At 37.6% G+C, this 23,747-nt stretch overlaps 1 protein-coding gene across 1 annotated transcript in view; it reads left to right on the top strand.

Annotated features, from left to right (window-relative positions):
* Positions 1 to 23,747, top strand: part of GUCY1A2 (guanylate cyclase 1 soluble subunit alpha 2) — a 154,941-nt gene that overhangs the window by 60,312 nt on the left and 70,882 nt on the right. Inside the window, exon 5 of the mRNA XM_050333617.1 lies at positions 18,148 to 18,633. Within this exon, the coding sequence (XP_050189574.1) occupies positions 18,148 to 18,633 (486 nt within the window). The remainder of the gene's footprint in view (positions 1 to 18,147; positions 18,634 to 23,747) is intronic.

The raw sequence follows: 23,747 nt of genomic DNA, 5'->3' as shown, positions 1-23,747 counted from the left end.
CAACAGAAACTAATTTTTTTGTTCTTTTAGCCGATCTTTTTCTTCATTAGTTGTTTTTTAAAGAGACTTAGTTTAAAGAAATTTAATAGTTCCTTCCTATGAATGCAGAGATTGTACTTCATGAGTACCCTTTGAACATTTATAATCTTTTAATAGCCTTTTTTTCCCAGACAACATGACAATAATTGCTAGATTAAAAAAAGAGCAGTTTGATCAAGCTTGAACGGTGGCTTGATCCTATTTCCGTTGAAGTCAAAGACACTTCTTTAGTAAGAAGAGAGTTGGAATTTGCTTCGTGATTGTTTCTTTTCTCCTGCCAGATCCTCTTTCACTCATCCAAGACAGCAAAGACTTCTGCTTTCAATCACAGTGCTGTAACTCTTTCTAACTGCATTGACTCAATGGGCTCATTTTTGTAGAGATCAGTATAAATGAGAAAAGGATTTATCCCAGTTGGATTCATGCTTCTTGTTAGTGAGCCAATGTACTATATAATTGGTGCTATCAATAAGACTTTCCCAGTATTGACTCCTTTTTTCAGTATATGTATGGAAACAGATGGAATGTATCATAGTCCCTAACTGGTACAAAAGGTACAGTATCATGGAAAAAAAAAAGTTTTTATTTGGCTATGGCTTTTAATCTTTTATCTTGAGATTTAAAAATAGCAACGAAGTGACATGTATCACTATCCCTTCCTCATTTTTTGTTGTTTAACTGTTCTAGAAGTTGTGACTGGAGACAGAATCATAACTGTTTGAAGGATTGGATCTTTAAGCAAGAAGTGCACAAGGTGCTGCTTATTTATAGCACCCACAAGATGCTCTAGATAGAATATCAGAAAACATATAATTTGACTCTTAGACAACTCACAGTTAATGAAAAAGAATAGGAAGTTAACAATTGAAGAAAGGCAAAACCTGACAAAATTCATATGCTCATAGTTGCATTGAGAGCAGGATTTTAGCTTCAAAAAGTTGTAGTTCAGACAACAAACGTTCTTCAATACAGTTATAAGAAAACAAGTAAGGAGGGGGTCTTTTCTAGACAAATGGAAGAACCTTAATACAAAATCTGGAAGGAGTCTTTAAATTGTTTAACTTTGTGGAAAAACAGTTTTGAGTGATTGCTTTGATAATCTGGGAGCTCTCAGGCAATCTCAGTTATTACATTTCAGAGCCAAGACTTTGTTTGGCATGTATTTTTTATATGACCTTTGACATATTTATTTTTGCTGCAGTTTTTCGAAATCAGCAGGGACCATGCTTAGACTGTGCTTAGAATTCTGGAATATATTCAAATAATAAAAAAAGGATAAAAGATAATGTTGTTCTTGCAAGTTCTGATATACCAAATAGCTAAAGGAAGCACTAATTTATGTGCTTGGCTCCTCTTTTAAATTTTGGCAGATTTATGCATATATATGTTTTAGCTATCTGTTTTTTACCTGCGTACACATGTTTGAAGAATTCATGCAATATAACTTAAACATGTATGTCCTATCTGATGTGTTACTTTTGAGGCAAGAGCCATTACACCATGTCATTTAGAGATTATAACACTTTCAGGAAGTTTAAATTATTAATCGCTACAAAAGAAATACAAAATTAAATTCTTACTCTAGTATGCCATTTCAAACCACCTTAGTTCTCATTATGGTTCTGATAATCTAATGTTAGACTCATTACCATCTAAAATTATTGCAATCTGCTGCCTTTTGTTTTTACTCCATGTCCATAATTGTTCCACATGATGTCAGTAATTACTGAGGCTGCTTTAGGAAGATACGCAAAGACATGGCAAGAAAGGATGATCAAGCCAAGTTTAGATTTGTTATGTGGTTGTGCATGTGCGTCAGAGACTGCGTTTTAGTAGTGTATCTGTTTACACTTGATATTGCATGGATTCCAGAAAAGCGGGAATTACACTGCAAGATTAGGAAAACAAATTAAATATAGGGTTGAATAACTCAAAATGGAAGGGAACAGACTTCTAGCTAAGTGAGGATGAAGCTTCAATTGTATATAACAGTGTTTTGCTCCAATTTCTTTTAAAGACAATATATGTTTTTCCTTTGTAGTACCTACTCCTCTTCAACGCAAAATAGAATAAAACAAACACTCATACCTCCTGAAAATGAATGTTACTGACTCCAAATTACATTGCAGATTATAAAATTTGAAATACAAAAATAGTTATTATATATATACTGTAGTAATCCATTTTATTAATTTTGTCTCCTTTTTGTAAATGAATACGGCACTCTTTCCACTCCAAGAGGAAGGATGAACTTAATTTCTGCTATTTGCTTTCATATACCTTATTATGAACAATTCACTAATGAGAGTCTACAGAGAATTTAAACCTGAAGTACACATTCAGAGTAGTTTACTGTAATAATGTAATATTACATCATAATCTGATACACCATAAAAAAAGTTATAGTTTTGCAGCAACCTGAATCCACTAAAGGCACACAACACTGTGGGTAATGTTGTGTCTTAGTTGTGTTTTGTAAGGTTAAAAAAATGGATTATAAGAACTAAGATGTGGGTGTGATGGTGGTTGCTGAATGTGAAGTATTTGAATGGCCCTAATTTTCATCCCATGAAGTTTTATTTCTCTTAAAAATGCCAGTCGTCGTTGCCGGAAGCAGACTCTTTTGAGAATTTTGATGATTTCCTCACTTTGTTTGTTTGTTTTTTATTCTAGTACACATACCCACCTTTCTTTTAGAAGCTTGTATTCTTTTGGAGACAGATGAGACTTTTTTAGATTAAATCAAATCAGAATTTCTGACTAGAGATGCAGTAGATCTTGTGTGTTTCAGTTTCTGATCCATCAAATTAAAGGATTTTCTATGTTCAGCGGTTGGAATAAGAAAAAAGTAGTAGAAACCTGTAAAAAGTCAAGAGTTCTCAAATATAAGCGTATTTATTGGAGCATTTAAAATTTAGAAAGATTAAGGAAAATCAAATTGAAAAAAACTGTTCATTTTGGCTTTGCCATGAAGAAATGAAAAAGTATGAAGTTTGATACTGGTAAACTGTCAATTTTTGGAAGCAGCTGTAAATCAAGTACTGCTTTATTATATTACTGCATATTTGGAATAAGCTGGGTTACTGCAGTGGGAATTATTTTAAATTTATACTACTGAAAATGAGAACATGACGTTTCTTAAAGCCAAAGTTTATGACAAAGGCCAGAATTTACTAAGGAAAAGAAAAAAAAGGAGAGAAAAAAATCATGTTAGAATCAAATGTCAGGAGATTACAGTAAATAGACTCTTATTTAGTTCTTAGTCTTATTTTGTTAGGTTTAAGTGCTGCCATTTGTTGTGAAAGATATGTAAGAAGCAAGAAAAGAATCAAAGCTGGCTAAAGACAAGTATGATGTCTGAACAGTGTTAGAAAAGTAAGCTCCCTTTCCAGAATAAAGATGTTTTTGCCAGATGATACAGACAACAGATTGTTGTTGATTACCAGTATAATGAGAGAGAAGATATTTGGAAATTGGCCTCAGATGACTTGGAAAATTTAGTAACCAAAGAGATGAAACTAGATTCCCTGGAGGCATCAAGAAACCAGAGACCAGAGTAAAAAGTCTTTATTCCCACTGTTGAATGAAGACTAACGATAGTAATCCTGTCAAAGAGTTCTCCATCTGTTTTTATAAGAAAGGGAAAGGAATTAGTGGCTAAATCAGAAACAGATTACAGAAAAACAAAAATTAGCTGCATTGAAACAAAGCTGAGAACCTCTCATGGCAAAGCTGCTTAAATGGGAGAGAAGATCTGCTTTTGCTGTCTCTGAGCTCCCAGTTTGATTTTGTCATTAGCATCCCATGTGGGGTATTTAGCTTTCTAGCTGGGTCATTTTTAAACCCTGATCTCTTCCTCTTCACCTCAAGCAGAAGCTTTTTAGACTTCCTCAAGATAGCTCTCAGAAAAAAACCCACAGCAAAACCAAACAAACAAAAAATCTAAACCAAGCAACAAAACCAAACAAACCTCCAAAACCACCTCCAATGCCCCCCATAAAACCAAATATGTCTCCTAACTCACAAAATACATCAGCCCAGGCTGATGATAGCCTGGGCTATCTTATTTTGATCAACAGCAGACAGAGGGCAGGAGAGTAGAAGCACCATAGCTTAGACTAACACAGCAAATTTAGTGATGTACTTGTAGTGTTATCACTGTGACAGTACAAAAGTACATTATTACCTCTTTTTAAAAAGAATACATTTTATTCCAAGGTTGATGTGGGAATAAGCAAAGAAAAATCATTATTTTTGTGTTAGGAATTCAGCTTGGCTACTCAATAAACGTATAAAGCTGATGCAGTTTGCCAAAGACAGGCTGTTTATGGAATTGGTTGTTTAATGAGAGTAATAGCACAGCAGCAGTGTGAGAATGTATAACGTACAGTATTTGCTACTCTAACTAATAAAAATATGGTCTCATATTACCTGGGTAGGTGTACAGAGGTCAAAATGGAGACAAAGAGGGGAAATTGCTTTGGTGTTGCAATGAGCAACAGTTTTGGTTAGCATGTATATCAGTTAGGTTTGATAAAGAATATCCAGTGGAAAGGTATGTCCAGAATTCCTCATGTTGCCAAATTTCAATTCTGACTCCAGAAGAATTATTTTAGAGGTTGTTTCACTAATTAACTTCAGTGTTAAAAGTTATTGTTGTAAGATTTATTCTGTTGGTGAAACATTTGGAACAGTCTTGCATCTCTGAAATTTTTCCCTTCTTCTATGATCTCATTTTTATACAGAATCAGGAATTTTAATTTCTGTAACAAGAATATCCTGATAAAACACTTTAAATATCTAGGTTCTGTTAGGCAGCAGTGTTGTTGTCATTTTTCCTTCTGTGCATCCTAGACAATTTTCCTGACTTTGGCAATTTATATGCGTGAAACTCTGAGATTTGACTGAGCTGTGCAGAATTTAGGCAGTTGGTGATTTGAAATACGCAAGACAGGTCTGGGCATATGGAAGGTGATCTCTGGAAAGCTTTCACAGAATAATCAAAGATTTAATTTTTCTCTTGACTTTAATTGTTAACTGCTTTTGTGAAATATATGCATTAAGATGTCGTGAAACTTTACAATAAACAGAGACTGTATTTTATATATAATCATCAGTGTTCATATAGTACATAATTTCAGAGCATAAAAAAAAGCTGCAATGGAGTTCTGGACATAGTGAATTTGGGTGTTTATCCATTTCTTTCACCAAGTCAGGATTTTTACTCCAGGGACTTCAAAGTAATTGACATGCCTTGGTAATCGGTGGTCATTTAACACACTTCAGTTGGGTTATTGTGTGTGAAATACAAAGGTGTTTTAGGTTGACTGAGTTGCCATCAACCAAAACAGGAGAGAAAAAGATTTAATTTTTCCATCTTTTCACAAGTCACTAATACTTCAAAATGAGTTTTGGTAAACAATGCCTTGTTTTCTTGCTTCTTGAGCAAAGGGTGTTATTTTTATTTCCTTTAACAAATGTGTGGGAAGAAAATGGTTAGTTACACTGTCCAGCTATGACTGAGAAATCACAAATGTCATCAGAGGGTTGTTTCCATTTATTATAATAAACTGATACAATGTATACGTTTATATGTAGGTAGATATAACCTAGAATCTTTTGTTTCCTGCAGTAAAAGATAAAACGTGTTTCAATCATTTGAGAAGGAAGGGCTTTTCCACTCATTTGTGACCCTGTGTCCTAGAGCGTGCTGCTCTCAGAAACAGCCTCCCTATTAACTTCATACAACTTCAGATTAGGCCTTTTCATTGGTACAGCTCAAGAGCATCCCTCCTGGAGAATCATACATTTTAAAGCAACACATGACAAGCTGAGACCCAATATTCTGTACTCTTAGCATATCAACCAGTGTAATTTTGAGGGTGAGAATTTTGTTTCATAGAATCAATACCTTGATAATGCAATGACATTTAATGTTCCTTAAAGTGCTTCCTGTACTCTTAATACTTCAGCAAAAGATTATGAAAAATAATGCAATAAAAGTAAAACATTCTGAGGACACCATGTCTAGCCAAATATTGCAAGTCATATTTGAAAACTAGCGAAAGATTCCTGGGTTTTGTGTTTGTGTTAGTTTGAGTGCTATGAAACATAAAGAGATACTGCTCAAAACAGAGGATTTCCAGTGTAAATGTGTAGGAAAAGCTTACATATTACACTATACTACAGCACTCTAGCAATATCTGGTATCAGTGCAAAATAATTTAACTTAGCACACGATTACGTACCATGTATTACTAGGCCCCACACTAGTGTCATTTCTTGTGAATCCAAGTAGATCATGACTTGTGCTGAAGGAAGAGACTATGTATGAGAGTCTGTGCATGGAAATTAAATGCATGAGGCAATGACTGGCCATGTAAAGCCAAATAAATAAAAATGAAGTACAACTAGTGAAAACACATGCTAGAGGAAGTAAGTACTACAGATGCTCAATAAAACTTAGTCTTATGGTGAGTCATCACCCCAGAGGCTGCAGATTTCCAGTTAAAACCTGAAAAAACTAAGGTAAGCTCATTTCCACTGAGTGGGGTTTTTTTGGCCCTTTTCATGGGATCATTTTCATGGGACAGTCTAGGTAGTGTCCTTTTTCTTTTGGGAGGTATTGAAGGAAGAGCATCATGGAACTCCCCTGCTCCTGCTGACCAAGTGTCAGGCAAGGTCTTTAATAACCTTCCCCAGGAGGGACTGAGAAGAAGAGGGGACAGTCCATGGGGAAAGCCTGCCTGTGACACCACAAAACATACACTGGTGAATTACAGCTAAGGACAGCATTAGGCGTCTGTATTTCTACAGTAACACCCTTGAATGTCATGGTGGTTGACTCTGGTTGGATGCCCAATGCTCATCAAAGCTGCTTTATCACTCCCCTCCTCAGCTGGACAGGGGAGAGAAAATACGACAAAAGGTTTGTAGGCTGAAATAAACACACAGGGAGAGATCACTCGCCAATTGCTGTCATGGGCAAAATAGACTCAACTTGTAAAAATTAGTTTAATTTATTACCAATGAAATCAGGGTAGGATAATGATAAATATAACCAAATCTTAAAAACACCTTACTACACTTCCAGTCCTTAACTGCTCCTGAATTCTTTACCTCATCCCCTCCTTCTGAGTCTTCCAAAGGGAGTAAATATACAAAGAGTGAAATTTTGAAAGGTGTCTAGATATTGTTCTTAAAACTGACTTTTGAAGTCTTGATTTTAGGCTTAAAAACTTTAATACTCAAAGAATTGTAGGAGTCAAAATGCTGAAAAATTGGGGAGCTCTTTAAGTGCTCTGCCCTTTAGGGAATTCACAGCTCCAAATTAGCTGCAGGTCAGTATTTGCAGAAATTGGTTGGAGTTGATCCTGTCAATGTGTGTACAGAGAGCTTTTCATTAGCTCCACTCAGCCTCTCAGTCTGTCATGGGTAGGCTGGCCCTGATCCAAAAGCAAGGTGGCTGTGCTAGCATCATGCTGTGCCTGAGCAAATATTTTCTGCTTCTCAGCAGGGTGCTTCAGCAAAGGCAGAGCACTGCTAGGGCAGTCCTGTGATTGCTGGGGCTGGCTGGCTTGTGATCTGCCTACCCACAGCAAGTCCTGAAAAATTGTGCAAACTCCCCTGAGATATCTGAGGACAGGAATCTGCATGCTGAGTGGCAAGCTTCCTGAGGCAGCAGTTCTCAGCATTTTTAGGCTGATCACTTCCCTTGTCCTTCTTCACTGTAACAGCTGGGCCTCCTGTATGCATCCACACTCACCCTTGCCCCGTCCCACCATACTCCCTTCAAGCTTTGGTAGCCCTCCTGCAGCAGTGGTAAGCAGCTAAGAACTTGGGAATAACTTCATTTTTCTTGTCAGCCTGGGTCATTGAAGCAACCTGATTAACTGCTTTCTTCAATTTGCGCTAGAATAATTCAAGGCAACAGAAACTGACCATGTTTTGTTTTTAAAATATCACCTTCTACCTTCATATTTCATTTTCTTTGTTGTCATTTCAAGTAAAACTGAATTAGATGCAGTGAAGAAAATTTAGGTTAAACAAGTATTTTAATGCACACAGAAATATGAAAATACTAACTACAACTGGCTGTTCCCTCTCACACTCTATATTTGTTCTATTTATAATTAAGGTAAAGGCATTTTAGTGTTTTTATTTGCTTTTCATTTCCGGATTGGTTGTAAAATAAATACACAGTGGAACTGGTTAAAAATTACACCCTTAACCTGAGACTGCTAAACTAGGCCAATACATTCTTCCCAAGTTCAGAATGCTAACACAACCTGTAAGGGACTCCACATGAAGATTGTTTTTTAATATATATGTCAAATATGCTAGTTTATAGAAATTTAGGGATGAAAGGTCTCCTAATGCCATAATGTATTCTGTTGAACATCCTGAAAGAAATGCAATGCTTTTAAGAAAAATACAGAAAATTTAATTTTAAAGTTCTGGTACAGTTCCCACTTAAACCAGCTGGATATATTTTCAATTATTTCTGTGAGAGATAGAATGGCTCTTTCTAATTATATCTAACTTAAGAATGGTTGCACTGGGAAAAGAAGAAATTTCTTCTCATGGTGTTCTGAAAATTTATACTGCACGAAGAGATCAGAATTGATTAATCCCAGTATCAAATTCTAATGATAGAGTCTTTTATCAAAGCTGCAAAAGTACTTGATATATGGAGTAATAAAAAAAACCCAACCAAACAACAAAGTAAAAATACCAACAGAGGACTCCAATTTTCATCAGTTTCCTTGTTATGGTGCTGGCAGGAATTCAGAGTAGATTTATATACTTAAGATGAAATAGGGAAAGAGTTGCACCATGTAAGTCCTAAAGGAGAAAAATTCTGCAAACTAGCTAGGGCATCGGCTAAGAGATCTTTTAATCATAAGAATTTTAAGATACCTAGGTTGGTGATAAAATGCCACATCTCCTAATGGTTGCTATATATATATATCTGTTCTGCACAGATCAAAGGAGAAAGCTGCTTGTGTTGATCTTTGCCTGCTGTTCTCATGAATAAACATATATACTCATTTAACCATTTCACTGCATTTTGGTAAAAGCCAATTTCCACAAAGAAATGAATGAACCTGGATCTGAGAAAAAAAAAAAAACAGCAAGAACTATCACATAATGACTTAGTACTTTCTGCTAGCAGGTCATCTCAGGCAGCTGGAACAGATAACATTCAAAGGAGAAGCTGTTACTAGGAAGTGAGCACTACTAGTGGAAGGATTAGATACAAGACTGATTCGTGCACTTTCACAAATCTTATGGTGAAGACAATAGGAACTAATCAAAAAAGTAACAACACCATGGAAAATGGGAGCCTTTCCACTCCCTTCAGTATACTGACTCATTCCTCCATAATCTTGCTTGTTGACATTGATAGAAATAAATAAAAATACCTGTCTTTAACAAACTGACAAATAATATTTGTCAATTATAAAGGTTTGTACAGGCGTGAGATAATTAGAGATTTGATTAAGTAAATATATATAGCATTTATTTTTAACCAGATGCTTAACAAACTTTTATTGTAAATTTAATTTCTTTAATTTGTCTTTCATAAACACAGAGAGAATATTAAACATGGAAAATTTCCTTTACACTTTGAGTGATATGTTGTAATCAAACTCTTGTGGGGTTGTAAGTACAAAAATGCATTTTGCTTTGGTTGAAATGCAAAATTAATTCAAGTGTGTGGCTTGGTGACACACCAAGCTCCTGTTTGGAGCATATTTATTGCTACCACCAGTTTCACAGTTCACAGATCTTGAGCTTGTTGCCTAGAGAGGCTGTGGTGCCTCATCCCTGGAAGTTTTCAAGGCCAGGTTGGGTGACCCTGCCTGTGGCAGGGGGGTTGGAATTAGATGATTTTTATTGTCTCTTCCAACCCTAACCATTCTATGATTCTGTGATTCTAAACAAATGGGCATTTCCCCAAAAATTGTTTTCACTGCTCTTCTGCTGACCAAAGCAAACAGACTTTTTTAATGCTGATGCTGTACATTTGTAACTCTGTGTTGCTGCAGTAAGGTAGGAAGCTGAATGTCTGCACAGGGTATCCTGGTTTTCAATAAAGCAGCAGAGAGATGTATTGTTAATACCTAAAAATCCAGCATGCTAATCAAAGTGTGTGCAAAAAACAGTCTTAAGGGATTAAATAGGTTTTGCAGTGAAAGGAAAACCAAAAAATCATAGAATATCTTGAGTTGAAAGGCACACATTAGGACCACAGAGTCCCACTCTTACTTCTTACAGGTCTACCTAAAACTAAACCATGTGGCCAAGACTGTTGTCCAGATGGTCCATGAACTCTGATAGGTGTTTTAGGTAAAATCTTTTCTGGATGCTGTCAGGGTACAGAAGTGGCCAGGGCTTCCAGAGTGCCAGGAGCTGTAGGAGTTCCCAGCGTGGAGGGGTAGGGCCTGGAAGCCAGGACCTGTCCCAGCCGCCCTGACCTGGAGCCTGGGGGCAGCCCCAGCACTGTCACTGGCACCTTCCTGAGGACAGGGGTGGGAGTACCTTCTTAAAAGCAATTTCTGTGTTTTGAAGCAAGAAAGGATAAATCGTAAATTGTCGTGATCTTTTCAGGTGGAATCCACTGTTGCCTTTTGTTTATCCAGCTGCTTTGGCAGACTAATGTGTAATGGATAGTAATCTCTTTTACCTCTTCTCCTTTCACATTTACTTACAGGTGGCTCCATGCTTTGATTTTCCTTGCACACCTGTGTTTCATGTGCAGCAGGTCCTATCTAACCTTCATTTGTATGCTTTTAATCTGCCACACTTACTCTTTTGGTATGAAGAACTTACTTTTGAGGTCCCAGTTTACAATGGAAAGATTTTAATATTTCTCTCATTATCACTGTCTCTCTCTCTTACATTATGGAACATGAATATATTTCCCCTAAAGATTTGGATTTCCTAAAAGTAAAATATTTCTGTTGCATTCTGGTATCAGTGATGAGGTATATATGATGTACAGAAAATGTTAAACTTGGTCACTTTGATCTGAATACTACTGCACATCATTTAATACACCAGGAATTCCTACAAGTAACCAGAAATTTGTCAGTTTGCTGCTGTGTGTAACAATATTCTTGTGACAATGTGTTGAGCTGGAAATTCAAACTCTTAAGCAAATGCTGAGAGTTCTACTTTCAGTCTTTTAGCTCTACTTTCACTACTTTTAGAACCCAAGCATGTCCTGAGTTATGCTGAGCAAACATTGTCTAGTTTATTCAATTTCATCAGGCATTGATTAAAAAAAATGATTTTTCAGTTTCTGTGGGGATGATATGTATTTCTCTTAGATTTTTTCAATTAAACATAGGTGTAATGGAAGCTGGTGGTGATTTTTTATTTTTGGTTACAGATAAGATAGCAAATCAGAATTTCATTAGAATACAGTTTTTTCTTATTCATGAAAACTTTCTCCATAGCTAATTTTGCTGGCTGTGGCTCTAACTTATCCCACTCTACAAGCAGAGCTGGAGTACCAGAGAGGTTGTAATGGCTGTTGCTTTTTCTCTCTTTAAGATCAGAGTCATGTTCTGCCTGTGTTGGTGCTCAGCTAGCCACAGAGCAGCATTAACTTTATGGGCATATCCAGTTTTTGTTTAATTGAATTGAGGTTTGGAGAATTTAAAATATTGGTCCGTTAGGTCAATAGAGAACTTATGCTTCCCTTAATGTACTTATATAATGGCATTTAGGCATCTTTAAACACACAGAAATACCTTCACTTCTATGAAGTCAGTTTATTCTGATAGGATGTAGGCTTGGCTGACCAGTATAGGCATCTGTATCCAAGCCTTGTGCTCCCTTTACAACAGAAAAATGTAGGTATTTCTACACATGGGACACGATTCATTTGACCTTGACTTAGATGTTGCTCATAGATCACATGACTTTTATTCTAGAAGCACCTGCTTCTGTTGTTGCCTGTAGAAAGAGTTGAAAACTGAGTGAAGCAATGAATTCCACACGATCTCCACTTGTACTACATTAATGATCTCAGAAATAACTTGTGTAGTTTTTGTTTGAACACAAAATGATACCCTACTACCTCTCTCCTTCTTGTTTCCACCTAAATTTCTGCTAAGTCACTGGTTCATTCCTCTGCTTCACAGAAAGACTGATCCTTTGGCAGGTCTCACAAATCCCCAGTAATGCAGGCTCCAGAGCCTCACTACTTAATGTTTGCATTCTCACCATCCCTATGAATAGAAGAATATCCCACATTAAACTCAGTTTTTCCAATTTGAGCCTTTTACTTTTTGTTCATCTCACAGTTGCAGAAAGTTGAGATTAGAAGGAACATTTGGAGGTCTGGTTCAACCCCCTGCTCAAGGAGGGTCACCTAGAGTCAGTTTCCCAGGACCATATCCAGGTGGTTTTTGAGCATCTCCAAGGATGGAAACTCCAGAACCTCCGCAGGCAACCTGTGCCAGTGACTTGGTCACTCTATGTAAAAAACAGTGTTCTCTGGTGTTCAGAGGGAGCCTCCTTTGTGAAAATGTGTGTTTATTGCCTCTGGTCCTGGCTCTGGGCTGTCATCTTTGCACAAGTATTCTCTTCAGGTATTTATGTACATGAATAAGATTGTCCTGAGCCTTCTCACCTCCAGGTTAAATAGTCCCAACTCTTTCACTCTTTCTTCATAGAAGAGATGTTCCAGCCCCCTAATCATCTTTATAACATTTGCTGGATTCTCTTCAGCATGTCCATGTGTCTCTTGTACTGGGGGTACTAGAAATGGACACAGTACTCCAGGTGTGGCTTCATTAGTTCTGAGCAAAAGTGAAGGATCACTTCCCTCCACCTGATAGGCTAATGGAGCCCAGAGTATTCTCAGCCTTTGACTCAAGAGTCCATTGCTGGATTATGTTCAATTTGGTGTCCACTAGGACCACCAAGTCCTTTTCTGCAAAGCTTTTGCCACTGGATTTGTAGAAGAGTCTGACCTCTTTGCATGAGCTCCAAGTGTATTTGAAGAGTCTCATATGTCCACCCTTAGATTTTTTTTCTTTGTGGTAAACCATCAAATATTTTCAATTTTTTTTGTAGGTCATACTTTTTAGACCTTTCATCACATTCATTGCTTGCTCTGCAACAGCCTCTGAATTGATCCATCTCTTTGTTATACTAAACAGGAACAGATTTGCCCGTCTGGGGCCTGAACACTGGTGGTCAGAGCATAAGGATTACTTTCTGTGTTTTGCAAGCTCTATTCTTGTTTACATAGTTCTTTATGGTGTTTTCTTTCTTAATGACAGCATGACATGTTGGCTTACAGTCATCTGTTCCACTCCGTGGACTCAGGGTCATCTTCTTAGGAACAGTTAGCCTGCCTGTATTTTTTTCCATTTGATTATTTCTACCTAAACATATTAATTGCCTTTGTTTTGAATAATGGTTTTAGCCCATTTTTCCAATTTAAGAGATTTATCTTTTTTTTAATTACAGTATTGTCCATCATACTTGCAACCCTTCTAGATGTGCCACAGAAACATTATAAGCAGAGTCATTACATTTCTTTCTGGAAGTGTATTGTTGCCTTCTGGAGTGCTCACAAAATCCCCTAAATCCTTAAATATTTTGAAATACCTTGCTGTAAATGTTCCTGAGACACTACCGTGTCTCCTATAGGACATTCAAAGAAGTGAATCCAGTTGTCTTAAAATTTAGGCTAGCAGCTGGACCACCTTTCTAAAAGTCAGCTTGCACTCTTTGTACCTTGAGTGATGATGGTGTCCAGGTTGATTTGTCATAAGCTGATTTTCCCCCAGTCTTTCCATCCTCTAAATATCTATGGGCCTGTTAAGGAAGCAGATTTGTTTATTCTTATTGAGTTTGTTCATTGTATGAAGTCAAGCATGCATGTGTAAACTTATGAAAGTGTGGCCTAGCACTGTAAGTTTCTTAACCCAGTCCCAATAAATAAAGCTAAAAAAAGACTATAATCACAATTTGGGAAGGATTATGCACGGATCAAAGTAAACACAGCAGTTCCATTAAAATTTGTAGATTAAAGAGGCTGCAGAAAATATGGTCTGGCCTAATGAGAAAGAGAATTATTTTTTAGCCCCCCAGTTAGTTCTCAAGGATACCATCTCATATTTCCCCTAATATTTTCCAGGAGATGTGTATACCTTCTCTCTGTCAGTATTCCAAAATACACGTATTTGTACAGAGCAATCTTCTCCCTCAGTGCAACAAATGAGGGTTTTCCCTGTGATTTTCCTTAAAGACTAGGCTGTGGAGTTGGCATTTGGTTCACAAGCTTTTGATCCTAGAGTGGCTTGCATCCAGAGTGTGCGCAGAGCATTCGATATCGTGTCCTTAATTTCACAGGATATTCTGAGTTGGAAGGGACCTACAAGGATCATTGAGTCCAACTCTTAAATGAATGGCCCATACAGGGATCAAACCCACAACCTTGGTGTTATTAGCACCATGCTCTGACAAGCTGAGCTAATCTCAGGGTCATGAAGTAGCTGTTGGTGCACTGCTCAGTAGGAGACTCGTTCTGAAACAGCAGCTTTAGAGTCTATCAGATTTTCCTGGGTGGGTCTCTGGGGAGAGAGGCTGAAGAGTTCCTGAGAATCAGGAACTCTTTTCTCTCTTTCTCTCCTTTCACTGCAGTGGGTTTGCAGTGAAATTAAAACTCAGTGATAGATTTTTTTGTTTTTCATCCCAGAGCTACTTAGGCTGCACCATCATTTCACAGCAACATTATACTGTAAAATATGGTGTGTAATTACTCATTTCAAAATGTTGTCTTATAGCACTGTAGATCAGGAGAATGTCCTCTGAAAATGGTGGAATTATTATAATTTTACTCAGTGAGAATATAGTTAAAGAGACAGGAAGGCAATGAAATGTAGCAGTAATTAAATACAATTAAGGACAGAAATGTTTCAATCTTTCCTTGCTTACAAGAAAGCTGGATGATGTAAGCTCATGGTCCATGTGAGAAGCAGTCCATTTCTGGGGAGGTGCCCAGAAGCGTGACTTTGTCAAGCTACAGGCAAACCTGATGTCCTGTGATGTACATTAAGATACAAAGAAGAATCCAAGAGGTAAGAGAAACCAAAGAAAAGAGACAGAGGTTCAACCAAATCACAGTTGCAGACTGAAGTCTGATAGAAAGAGCCTGAATCATCTCAGAAACTTCTTTGGAAAGGAAGGGGATTTGCAACGACTTGGAAGAGTGATACAGTCTTAGGTCTTCCCTACCGTTGTGCTTTACAAGACCTGAGTGTTTCTCCCCAGGCAAGCTGGGACAGCTTTGTGTCTGCTGCCCCATCCCCTGATTTGGCAGCTTGAAGAGACTGGAAGGCCATTTTCTTAAACAACCCATCAATCATCAAGAGAAAGCAGAATATCAGAACGAGTAATGTAACATGAAAGGAGTGATAGGAAACATCAACAATTCCTGTTAAGCAGAGCAAATGATAAAGCTGGAACAACATTGAACCTTTTGACGGTTTTAGGAAGCTAATCTGTCGTGTAGGGAAAATATCTTTGCAAAAGTTTCTATAAATGTTCTAGAACCCCTCAACCTTATTGAAACAGGAGCTTGGCTCACTTGGGCAGAACAGATTGTTATTTTGGCATTTTACAGAATTGTCTGTCTTCTATTGCTTCTCACACATAAGTCTCAAAGTGTATTATAGGGTGGTCAATAGCATTGTTCCTGCTGTGCTGAAGGGCCAAATAAGCACTCAGGGTTGATAATTTGCTTAGGGTTACCGAAAAAGCAGAACAGGGGACTCCAGAGTGCCTGTTTTGTACGTTATTTGCTCAGTCAGTGTTTCCTGAGAAAAATCCACCTAGGGAAGATTGGCACAGTATATTAGCACGAACAGAGATCATATCAAAGAGTTTAACACCTCAAATTGACAAAGGTGAAGCAGGAGAACAGAGGGATGTATTAATTTTCTTCTAGTCTCACAGCAGGTTAACAGGAGAAACACGACTCCAAGCCAGGTCCCTTGCTTTACTGACCAGCAGCCCACCCCCAGGCCAGGCTGGCTCAGCCAGGGTCTGTGGTCACACTCTCTCCTCCTGAGATGACACCCTATTTTCACCTGGAGGTGGAAGAGAGAACTGATAATATGAGATACATTTATTTTGCACAAGAGTGAAGTTCTACAAACAGAAAACTCTCTGACAAAGGAGAACAAGAGAAGAAGAAAATTTAGAAATGCTGTACCATGTATTCACATTTGGCAACTTATACTTCAGAGTTAAAACAATTTTGCATGTGCCCTTTTGAAAGCATGAGGCTGCATGCATGAAGAAAGCACCCATTTCCCTTATGTTTTGAGCAGGGAACCATATGTTTCAAAAGCAGAAAAAGAACAGTTAGCCTTGGAGCATTAAATCTGCCCATCTAGGTAGCTGACTAGCTTTCTCACAGAGATGAATGTCCTAGAACAAAGCTGAGGAAACAAGGCTTAGAAGTGTAAATATTAGTAGGTGCGTGGGGAGATAAATGAGAAAATTTGACAATTTTAATTACTTGCACTTACTTTCACCTGCTGAGTTCCCTGGCTGACATCAGAAATTACATCTGTTGGGTTACTAGCGGAGTAGGCAGAGGGAATGGGGACAGTATAGTCTCAGTTTCCACATTCACAGTAGAATCTGCACTAACAGCATATTATCTGATGTAAAAAAACCCACCCTAATAGAAACAGGAGCTTCCTCATATCTCCCACAAACATGGAAAGTACCATGTAGGGTTAGCTGTCAGCTCAGCAGGAGCTTCCAGACCTCTGGACACTTAAATCACAACATCATTACAGTCACCTCTGGATACCCTGATTGAGGTTTTCCTATTTTACTTGGTAGGGTTATAGATGGAAGGAGGATTAAATGATAAAGTGAATCATGTGACAGTGTTTGAATGCCTACACAATAAAAAAAATAGGGTGATAGGAGGAGAGCTTTTTATTTCAAGAGATTGTGTGGAATAGAAAAACACAGATATAGGGCATTACGGTTCCTCACACTGTTCTTAGTTGCACAAGGTTTGTGTGTTGTGTCTGTTTTGACTATGACATCCTTGGGGTAAGGACTGTGGGTTTTTTAGATCACCTAGGACAGCATTGCCCTGGTCTGTGTGTAGCCCTGGAATGAAAACATTAATGACTGTTTTTCATGGCAGACACTACGGCAGGCTGTATTTTCAAAGAGGTACAGTGTGTCTGATTTAATTTAGCTTTCAATATCCATTTCAGTCTGGTAGTTTTGTGCTTGACTGCAATCACAGAGCAAGAGGTAACAATCCATGGCCTCACTGATATCAACCCCTGGACAGCACTCAAAACATCTAGCCATTTAACAGACAAATACAAAACCTGTAAACCAGTGTGATGAACCATCTGCTGTGCCTTCCCTACTGTTCCTTCTACTATTTTGCAAATACAAATCTGCAGATTCTAACAGAATGTCAGCCTTCAACTGTGCTGCATGTATGAGAAGGCAAATAAGAAATAGGAGCACTAGTACTCTTTTTCCACTCCATTTATTAGTTTATAGTGTTGTTTCTTAAATCTGTTTTTCTTCAATTCCTCTATAAAATAGCTACAACTTACTATTAATAGATGCTTTGCTGAAAAATGGTGCTTCACCATTTCACTAACCTGCTTTCAGATAGTTGTAATTTCACTTTAATTTTGTGCTTTTTATGATTTAGAGCGAAGTAACAGAGAAGGAGCAACCACGAAATTTGCTTTTAATGCCAGGTACATTCCAGAAGAGTTGTTTAGACAGCACTCTGAGAATACATGTTATTGTGGTTGCTTTCCTATTTAACTGGGTACAAATAGAATCCAGCATCTGATTTGGGCATACTTCTGTGTCAGTATAGGCCATTTTCTGACTCAGTTTGGTGAGTAGACTGTACAAATCTCATTGCTTGAATAGGTGAGTGTAAGAGGCTTCTGTGTAAGAGGCTACAGTTTGTGTTTATCATTTTAGCTGAAAAGGAAACATAGGGAAAGTAGAATGAAGATCCACATCTGTCAGCTAATTTTTCTCCTTTTCTTAACTTTTTTTTTTTTTATTTTGCAGGTGATGGAAATTAAAGGACAAATGATTCACGTGCCAGAATCAAATTCTATTTTGTTTCTCGGTTCCCCATGTGTGGACAAGCTGGATGAACTGATGGGCCGAGGCCTCCATCTTTCGGACATACCTATCCATGACGCTACTCGTGATGTCATATTGGTTGGGGAACAAGCAAAGGCACAAGATGGCTTGAAGAAACGAATGGATAAACTGAAGGCAACGCTAGAATGTACACACCGAGCCCTGGAAGAGGAGAAAAAGAAGACAGTAGATCTCCTTATTTCTATTTTCCCTGAAGAAGTGGCTCAGCAGTTGTGGCAGGGGCAGCAGGTTCAGGCCAGGAAGTTTGATGATGTCACCATGCTGTTCTCGGACATTGTTGGCTTCACTGCCATCTGCGCGCAGTGCACGCCCATGCAGGTCATCAGCATGCTGAACGAGCTCTACACGCGGTTTGACCATCAGTGCGGATTCCTGGACATCTACAAGGTAAGAACTCGAGTCCCAAGTTACCAATATCTAATGGAAACTGAGACAGGAAAAAAAATTCCGTCAGCTTTCTTCCTAAACTGCAGACTTTCCCTCATATTTCATAAAAATATGAAGGCAATAGTTTTGTTTTATGTGAAAAAAAATCCAAATTTAAAATGTGCCCATTGAAAATCTAATACTTTAACGTGAAACTGTCACTATGGTGCTCCCATGGGAATATAGGCCTTATATTCCCATTTTCCTACAGAAACATGCATCTCCTTTATTATAGCTTGGTTTCCTTTAGGTGACACATCAGCCACGTCATCCTAAATATGAAGAAGTGCAAAGTGATGAATCTTAGCCCCAGCTGCAGCTCCTGAGAGGCACTCAGTTTCAGCTGAAACTTGAATGGTTTAGGGTTTAGGCACTTATCTTTCTCCTGAAAGAATTAAACTTTTCCATAAAAAGCAAACCATTAAGTGAAAAAATTGTTATAAGAAACTTCAACTTCCACTGAAAAACAGGAAGAGGACAGCAGAGGTCCATGCACAGCAAATGTAATGAATGGGACATAGCACTGGTGTGCCATGTTGCTTTACTACTCTGCAGGAAAGATGCCACATATGTTAGTCCTGTTACAGACCTCATCATCTTCACTTCTTTAAGTGGATCTGGTGTCCAGTATGTATTTCAGAGAAAAAAGAGGGGAGGTAAAATTTAATAAATGCAGTGAAGATATTACCTGTGTAATTATCCTGTGGAATCTACATTGTGTTTTGTATATGGAATGCCTTTAATTTTGAGACGGGAGAAATAGAGTAAATTTCTTTTTCTATCTTAATGCACAAAAGAAAAGAATGTGTTGCAAAATTGTATATTAACTTTATTTAATCTCTGTGAGGTTTGCAAACTAACAGTTTTCAAACTGTTTCATAGAGTATATGTTGATAGGCTGAAGAGAAATGGTCTCACAGGAGTGCTGTCCCTTTCATTTTTAGCCTCTATAAACATTTTGAAAGGAATTGCAAAATAATTATTACACTCCTAAATAATAATCATGGCTGAAAAGTTACAAATATACCACAGGTAGAACTGAAAATGGTATAGATAAAGATTGGTAGGGCAGTATACCAAAGTATACAATCACACTGTAAATAAGTTTTGTGCTCCTGGACTAGGGGTTTGTATTACTAACGATCAGAAACCAGACTGTGTTAGGAGAGGAATGCAAGGGAAGATATCAGCCCTCATTAGAAAATTGTTACAGTGATACAGTCAAAAAAAAAAAAAAAAAGGGAAGTTTGATCTCAGTTTGTTTGAGTCTTATGTTGCTGCACTGGATTATGACCCAGCCCTGAGAACAGGACTCGAGGAACTTCTGACCCACAGTTAGGAATGATACCCAGTGACCCTGCTTCACGTACTGTGTGTTCACATGCTTCACATAGTCACTGTGTTCCCAGGTGATTAATTTTAGCTGTTTTGAGGTATTCAGGACATTCTTTGCTGAAAACTACGGTTGCAAGGGAATAGGATATAAAGTATGCAAAACTCTATGACCAGACTGCAAAGAAAGTTGGTTGAATCCTGTGAGAACACTTAGAAGGAATATTTATGGAGGGTCATGAATATTATATCACTTAGACCATGGCTTTCTGCCTTTCACCTAGTTTTGTGCTACTTTAGATAGAAGGATGTTACTGTATGAAAATACTGTCCTGAGCAGTGGAAAAAAGATCATTGGTGAGATAGGCAAGATAAGATTTATGCATTCAAAAACAGGAATAAGCACTCCCATGTTGAGACTAATATGCAAGTTTATGAGCAAAGGTATGAATAAAACCTGTTTTTCTATGGAAGAATGGCTTACACCTCTAAAACCATTTCTCCACTGTTACTGCCTTAATATAGGCTGTTCCTTCTCAGATCCTTTCATCCTGGATTTTCTTATCTCCTCCGTGTCCCCTGAGCTTCCCTACATGTCCGCTCCTTCCCACCGCAGCCCACACATGAACAAGGCAGCATGCACTGTGGATGCGTGTACCTTTTTTTCTCCTCCCCAAATCCTTTTTAGTTTGTTGTTTTTTAACCAGAAGTCTAACAAAGCTACTGTGTAAAAAATGAAGTGAAAGCGACTCAATTGAGTAGCACAGAAAGACAAAACTCAAGCAATGAACCCTTTTTCTTTTCCTTAGAGAATCAGGCTTAAAATAGAGTAACAATTCTTTTGAAAAAAACATTTGCATTTTAAAATGAAAATAGCTTGTGTGTTTATATCTTTTCCATTTGTTTCAGATGAAATTATGAAAGCTAAGTGTATTACTAGGAATGATCACCACCACAACAGCTATGATTTTAGAAAATATTGTCAGGCAGTGAATTTTAGATACATAATCACCACTATTTGTATCCACAGCCTGCCTCAAAGATATACTTGAGTAACTAGGCTACAGAAATTTTTCATGTGACCTAAATATACATCAAAAGAGATCAATTTTCAAATTTTCTTGTTTTTAAGCAGCATGGTAAAAATAATTTGCAAAGATTATTTGGTGAGTACTTCTGAATATCAAATTCACCATTTTGTAAACAGAAAATTAAGCAAAATTCATTAAATAAATTCCGTGCTGTAAATTATTTACCCAGCTTTACCCTTAAAGAATTTTGAATGCAGAACCTCAGTGCTTCTAATCTTGCACTCAGACAATGAATACAATATTTTCAATTGTCTCATGCTATTCATCCAGAGATGTTTGTAGAGAAATATGACACGGAAAGAAGAACAAAGATCCTCACATTAAACAAGTCAGACATAGAGGGCAAGTAAATGAGCTGTTGGATACAGACTAAGAAATCCTTTGAGAAGGCAGAAGGGTGATGAATTAGATTTTGAAATTTTTTGGATATGAAAGTAAGTAGCTATCACTGATGAGGTAGGGAAAGGTTATCCAATAGATGGATGCACAGGTAAGAGTGACACATACAGATGGTGGGCTCAGAAAGTGAATTTCACAGCAGCATTTTGAACGGATACAAATCAGGACAGATTACGTTTGTTCAGGCTGAGGGAGAACATTGCAGTAATTGAGATGCATAGTGTTATGAGCCTGGGTGACAATTTTTAGCAATCTAGAAGCATCTGTGTTTTAGAGAGTGAAACTTCAGAAAGAATCTGCTGACATACAGTCTCGATGAAGAGATCGAGAGGGACATTCTTGTAGTAATCACAGAAGGGAGAGGAGATGAGAGAACTGAGACCTGGTAATGTTTTTGGAAATTGGTGCTGCTGGCTATCAGAGCTAATTATATTTGGCTTGGAATTGAGGAATGAGAGAAAAAGATGCTGTCAAGCAGGGAGAGCAGTGTAGGCGCAGAGGCTTGGCAAGCTAGTGTCTGTGGACATGGAAGTAGAAAGATGGACTCCAGGAGTAGAAGCAATGGGAAAAAGTTCTCAGTAAATTTTGAAAGCTGTTGCTTTGCATAAAATACGTACTGGGTGGCCTGACTGTTTTGACCTGTTTTTCTCTGTATCTGAGTTCCTGTTGTGCTGGGGAATGATGCTTCAGTTAAGCCATCCATTTGTCAAATAAGCTATTTAGATATGCTTCAGCCATGTCTGATGGCATTTAAAACAACCTTGCAAACTGAAATCTTCCCTGCTTAAGATTCCTACAGCTTCTGTTTCTCCTCCACGTAATATATCTTTGACATTGGTTCATTCAAAATATTTTTATTCTTGTTGAGTCCTTCTGCCTGTGTAGGCCTGCTTTCTAAGCTCTTTTCCGTTCACTTTCCTTTAACTACTGCAAAGAGTAAAGGCAGCATGTACTGTGGATGGTTTTTTGGCTGTGTGTGCACTGGCTGTGTGGCTATATGTGCTGGCTGGGTAATGCCAAGCCAAAAAGCGCAGAACCAGGCCTAATACTGTAGGTGTTAGTTTCTTTGTCCTTTCTCTGAACAGGACAACATTTGTACTTAAAGACATTTGCAGATTTTCCCAGACAATAAACTTCTCATTCTGTGAAGTGCTAAGTCCCACTTTCCACATCTAACCAGAGAGTCCTAAGCATTTTTGACAATGAACTATTGTCAGCTGCCAGAATTTCTTTGCTTTGTTATCAAAACTTTAATTGAAAGTTTATTGAATATTTATTGAATAAGACAAAATAATTACATAGGTTTATTTTATATATGTGAATTTCTACTTTCTTTTTGATTTCATTATTTGGCTAAACCGGTACTCTTCTCTGGGGGGGTGCCACACACATGCCTCCAAGTCTTTTACCAGCTTCCTTGAGCTTTTATTCCTGGCAGCATGATACAGTTAGTATGTTAGATCTTCATTTTCTGATTTTATGTGTTTAACTCTGGCTACAGCCTCAATTTTTGCTCATTGTAAAGACCTGAGACTACAAAAGGATAGGAAGTCTGGACTGCTCTGCAGTCAGTTAAGGCTGATACTCACCAGACTTGAATAATGTTGTTTATGTTTATGTTGTGATATAGTGCTTTTAGGAACCTGATTTTAAAATCACATTTTCTGAAAATATCACTTTACATTTTTTTACTGGTAGTTAAAGTTGCAGAAATCTGTATTGATTTTACAGAACATACCAGTACATTCTCAGTGCCGTGAGTATTCTTTCTTGAGAACTGATACATGTACATATATATGTTCTCAAGCTTACTCTTGGTACTATAATGACTAAAGAATACTGCAATGACCAGGGTCATGAGCTTCAGACTATTTGGAAGTTTTTCAGGCTTTATATTTTGTGAGTTAAAAAACATAGCCTCCAAGTTATAATGCAAAATCTATGGCCACTGTTTTTATCTTCTTTCCACCACTTCTGCAATTTTAATTTTTTAAATTCAGTGAAACCATGGCCATTTTGAGAAGGTTTCACATTCTAAACTTCAGCTCAGGCATCTGCAAAATGTAGGAAATGCAATTAAGATGTGTAAAACGATAGTGGTGTTCTCATATGAGCAATATGATAGACATAAAATATTGTGATATACCTTTTCTTTAAAATGGATAGATGCAGTTTTGGGGATTACCAGTGTTCTAGGTGTTGCTTTTTCCTAATAGATTAAAGTCAGTGAGTTTTGAATGTGTAATAGCTGAG

Source organism: Myiozetetes cayanensis, unplaced genomic scaffold, assembly GCF_022539395.1.
Source record: "Myiozetetes cayanensis isolate MyiCay16 unplaced genomic scaffold, myiCay2020 scf5-8, whole genome shotgun sequence".
NCBI lineage: Eukaryota > Metazoa > Chordata > Aves > Passeriformes > Tyrannidae > Myiozetetes > Myiozetetes cayanensis.
The sequence above is the reverse complement of the archived record's forward strand: the minus strand, read 5'-3'. Positions and strand labels throughout refer to the sequence as shown.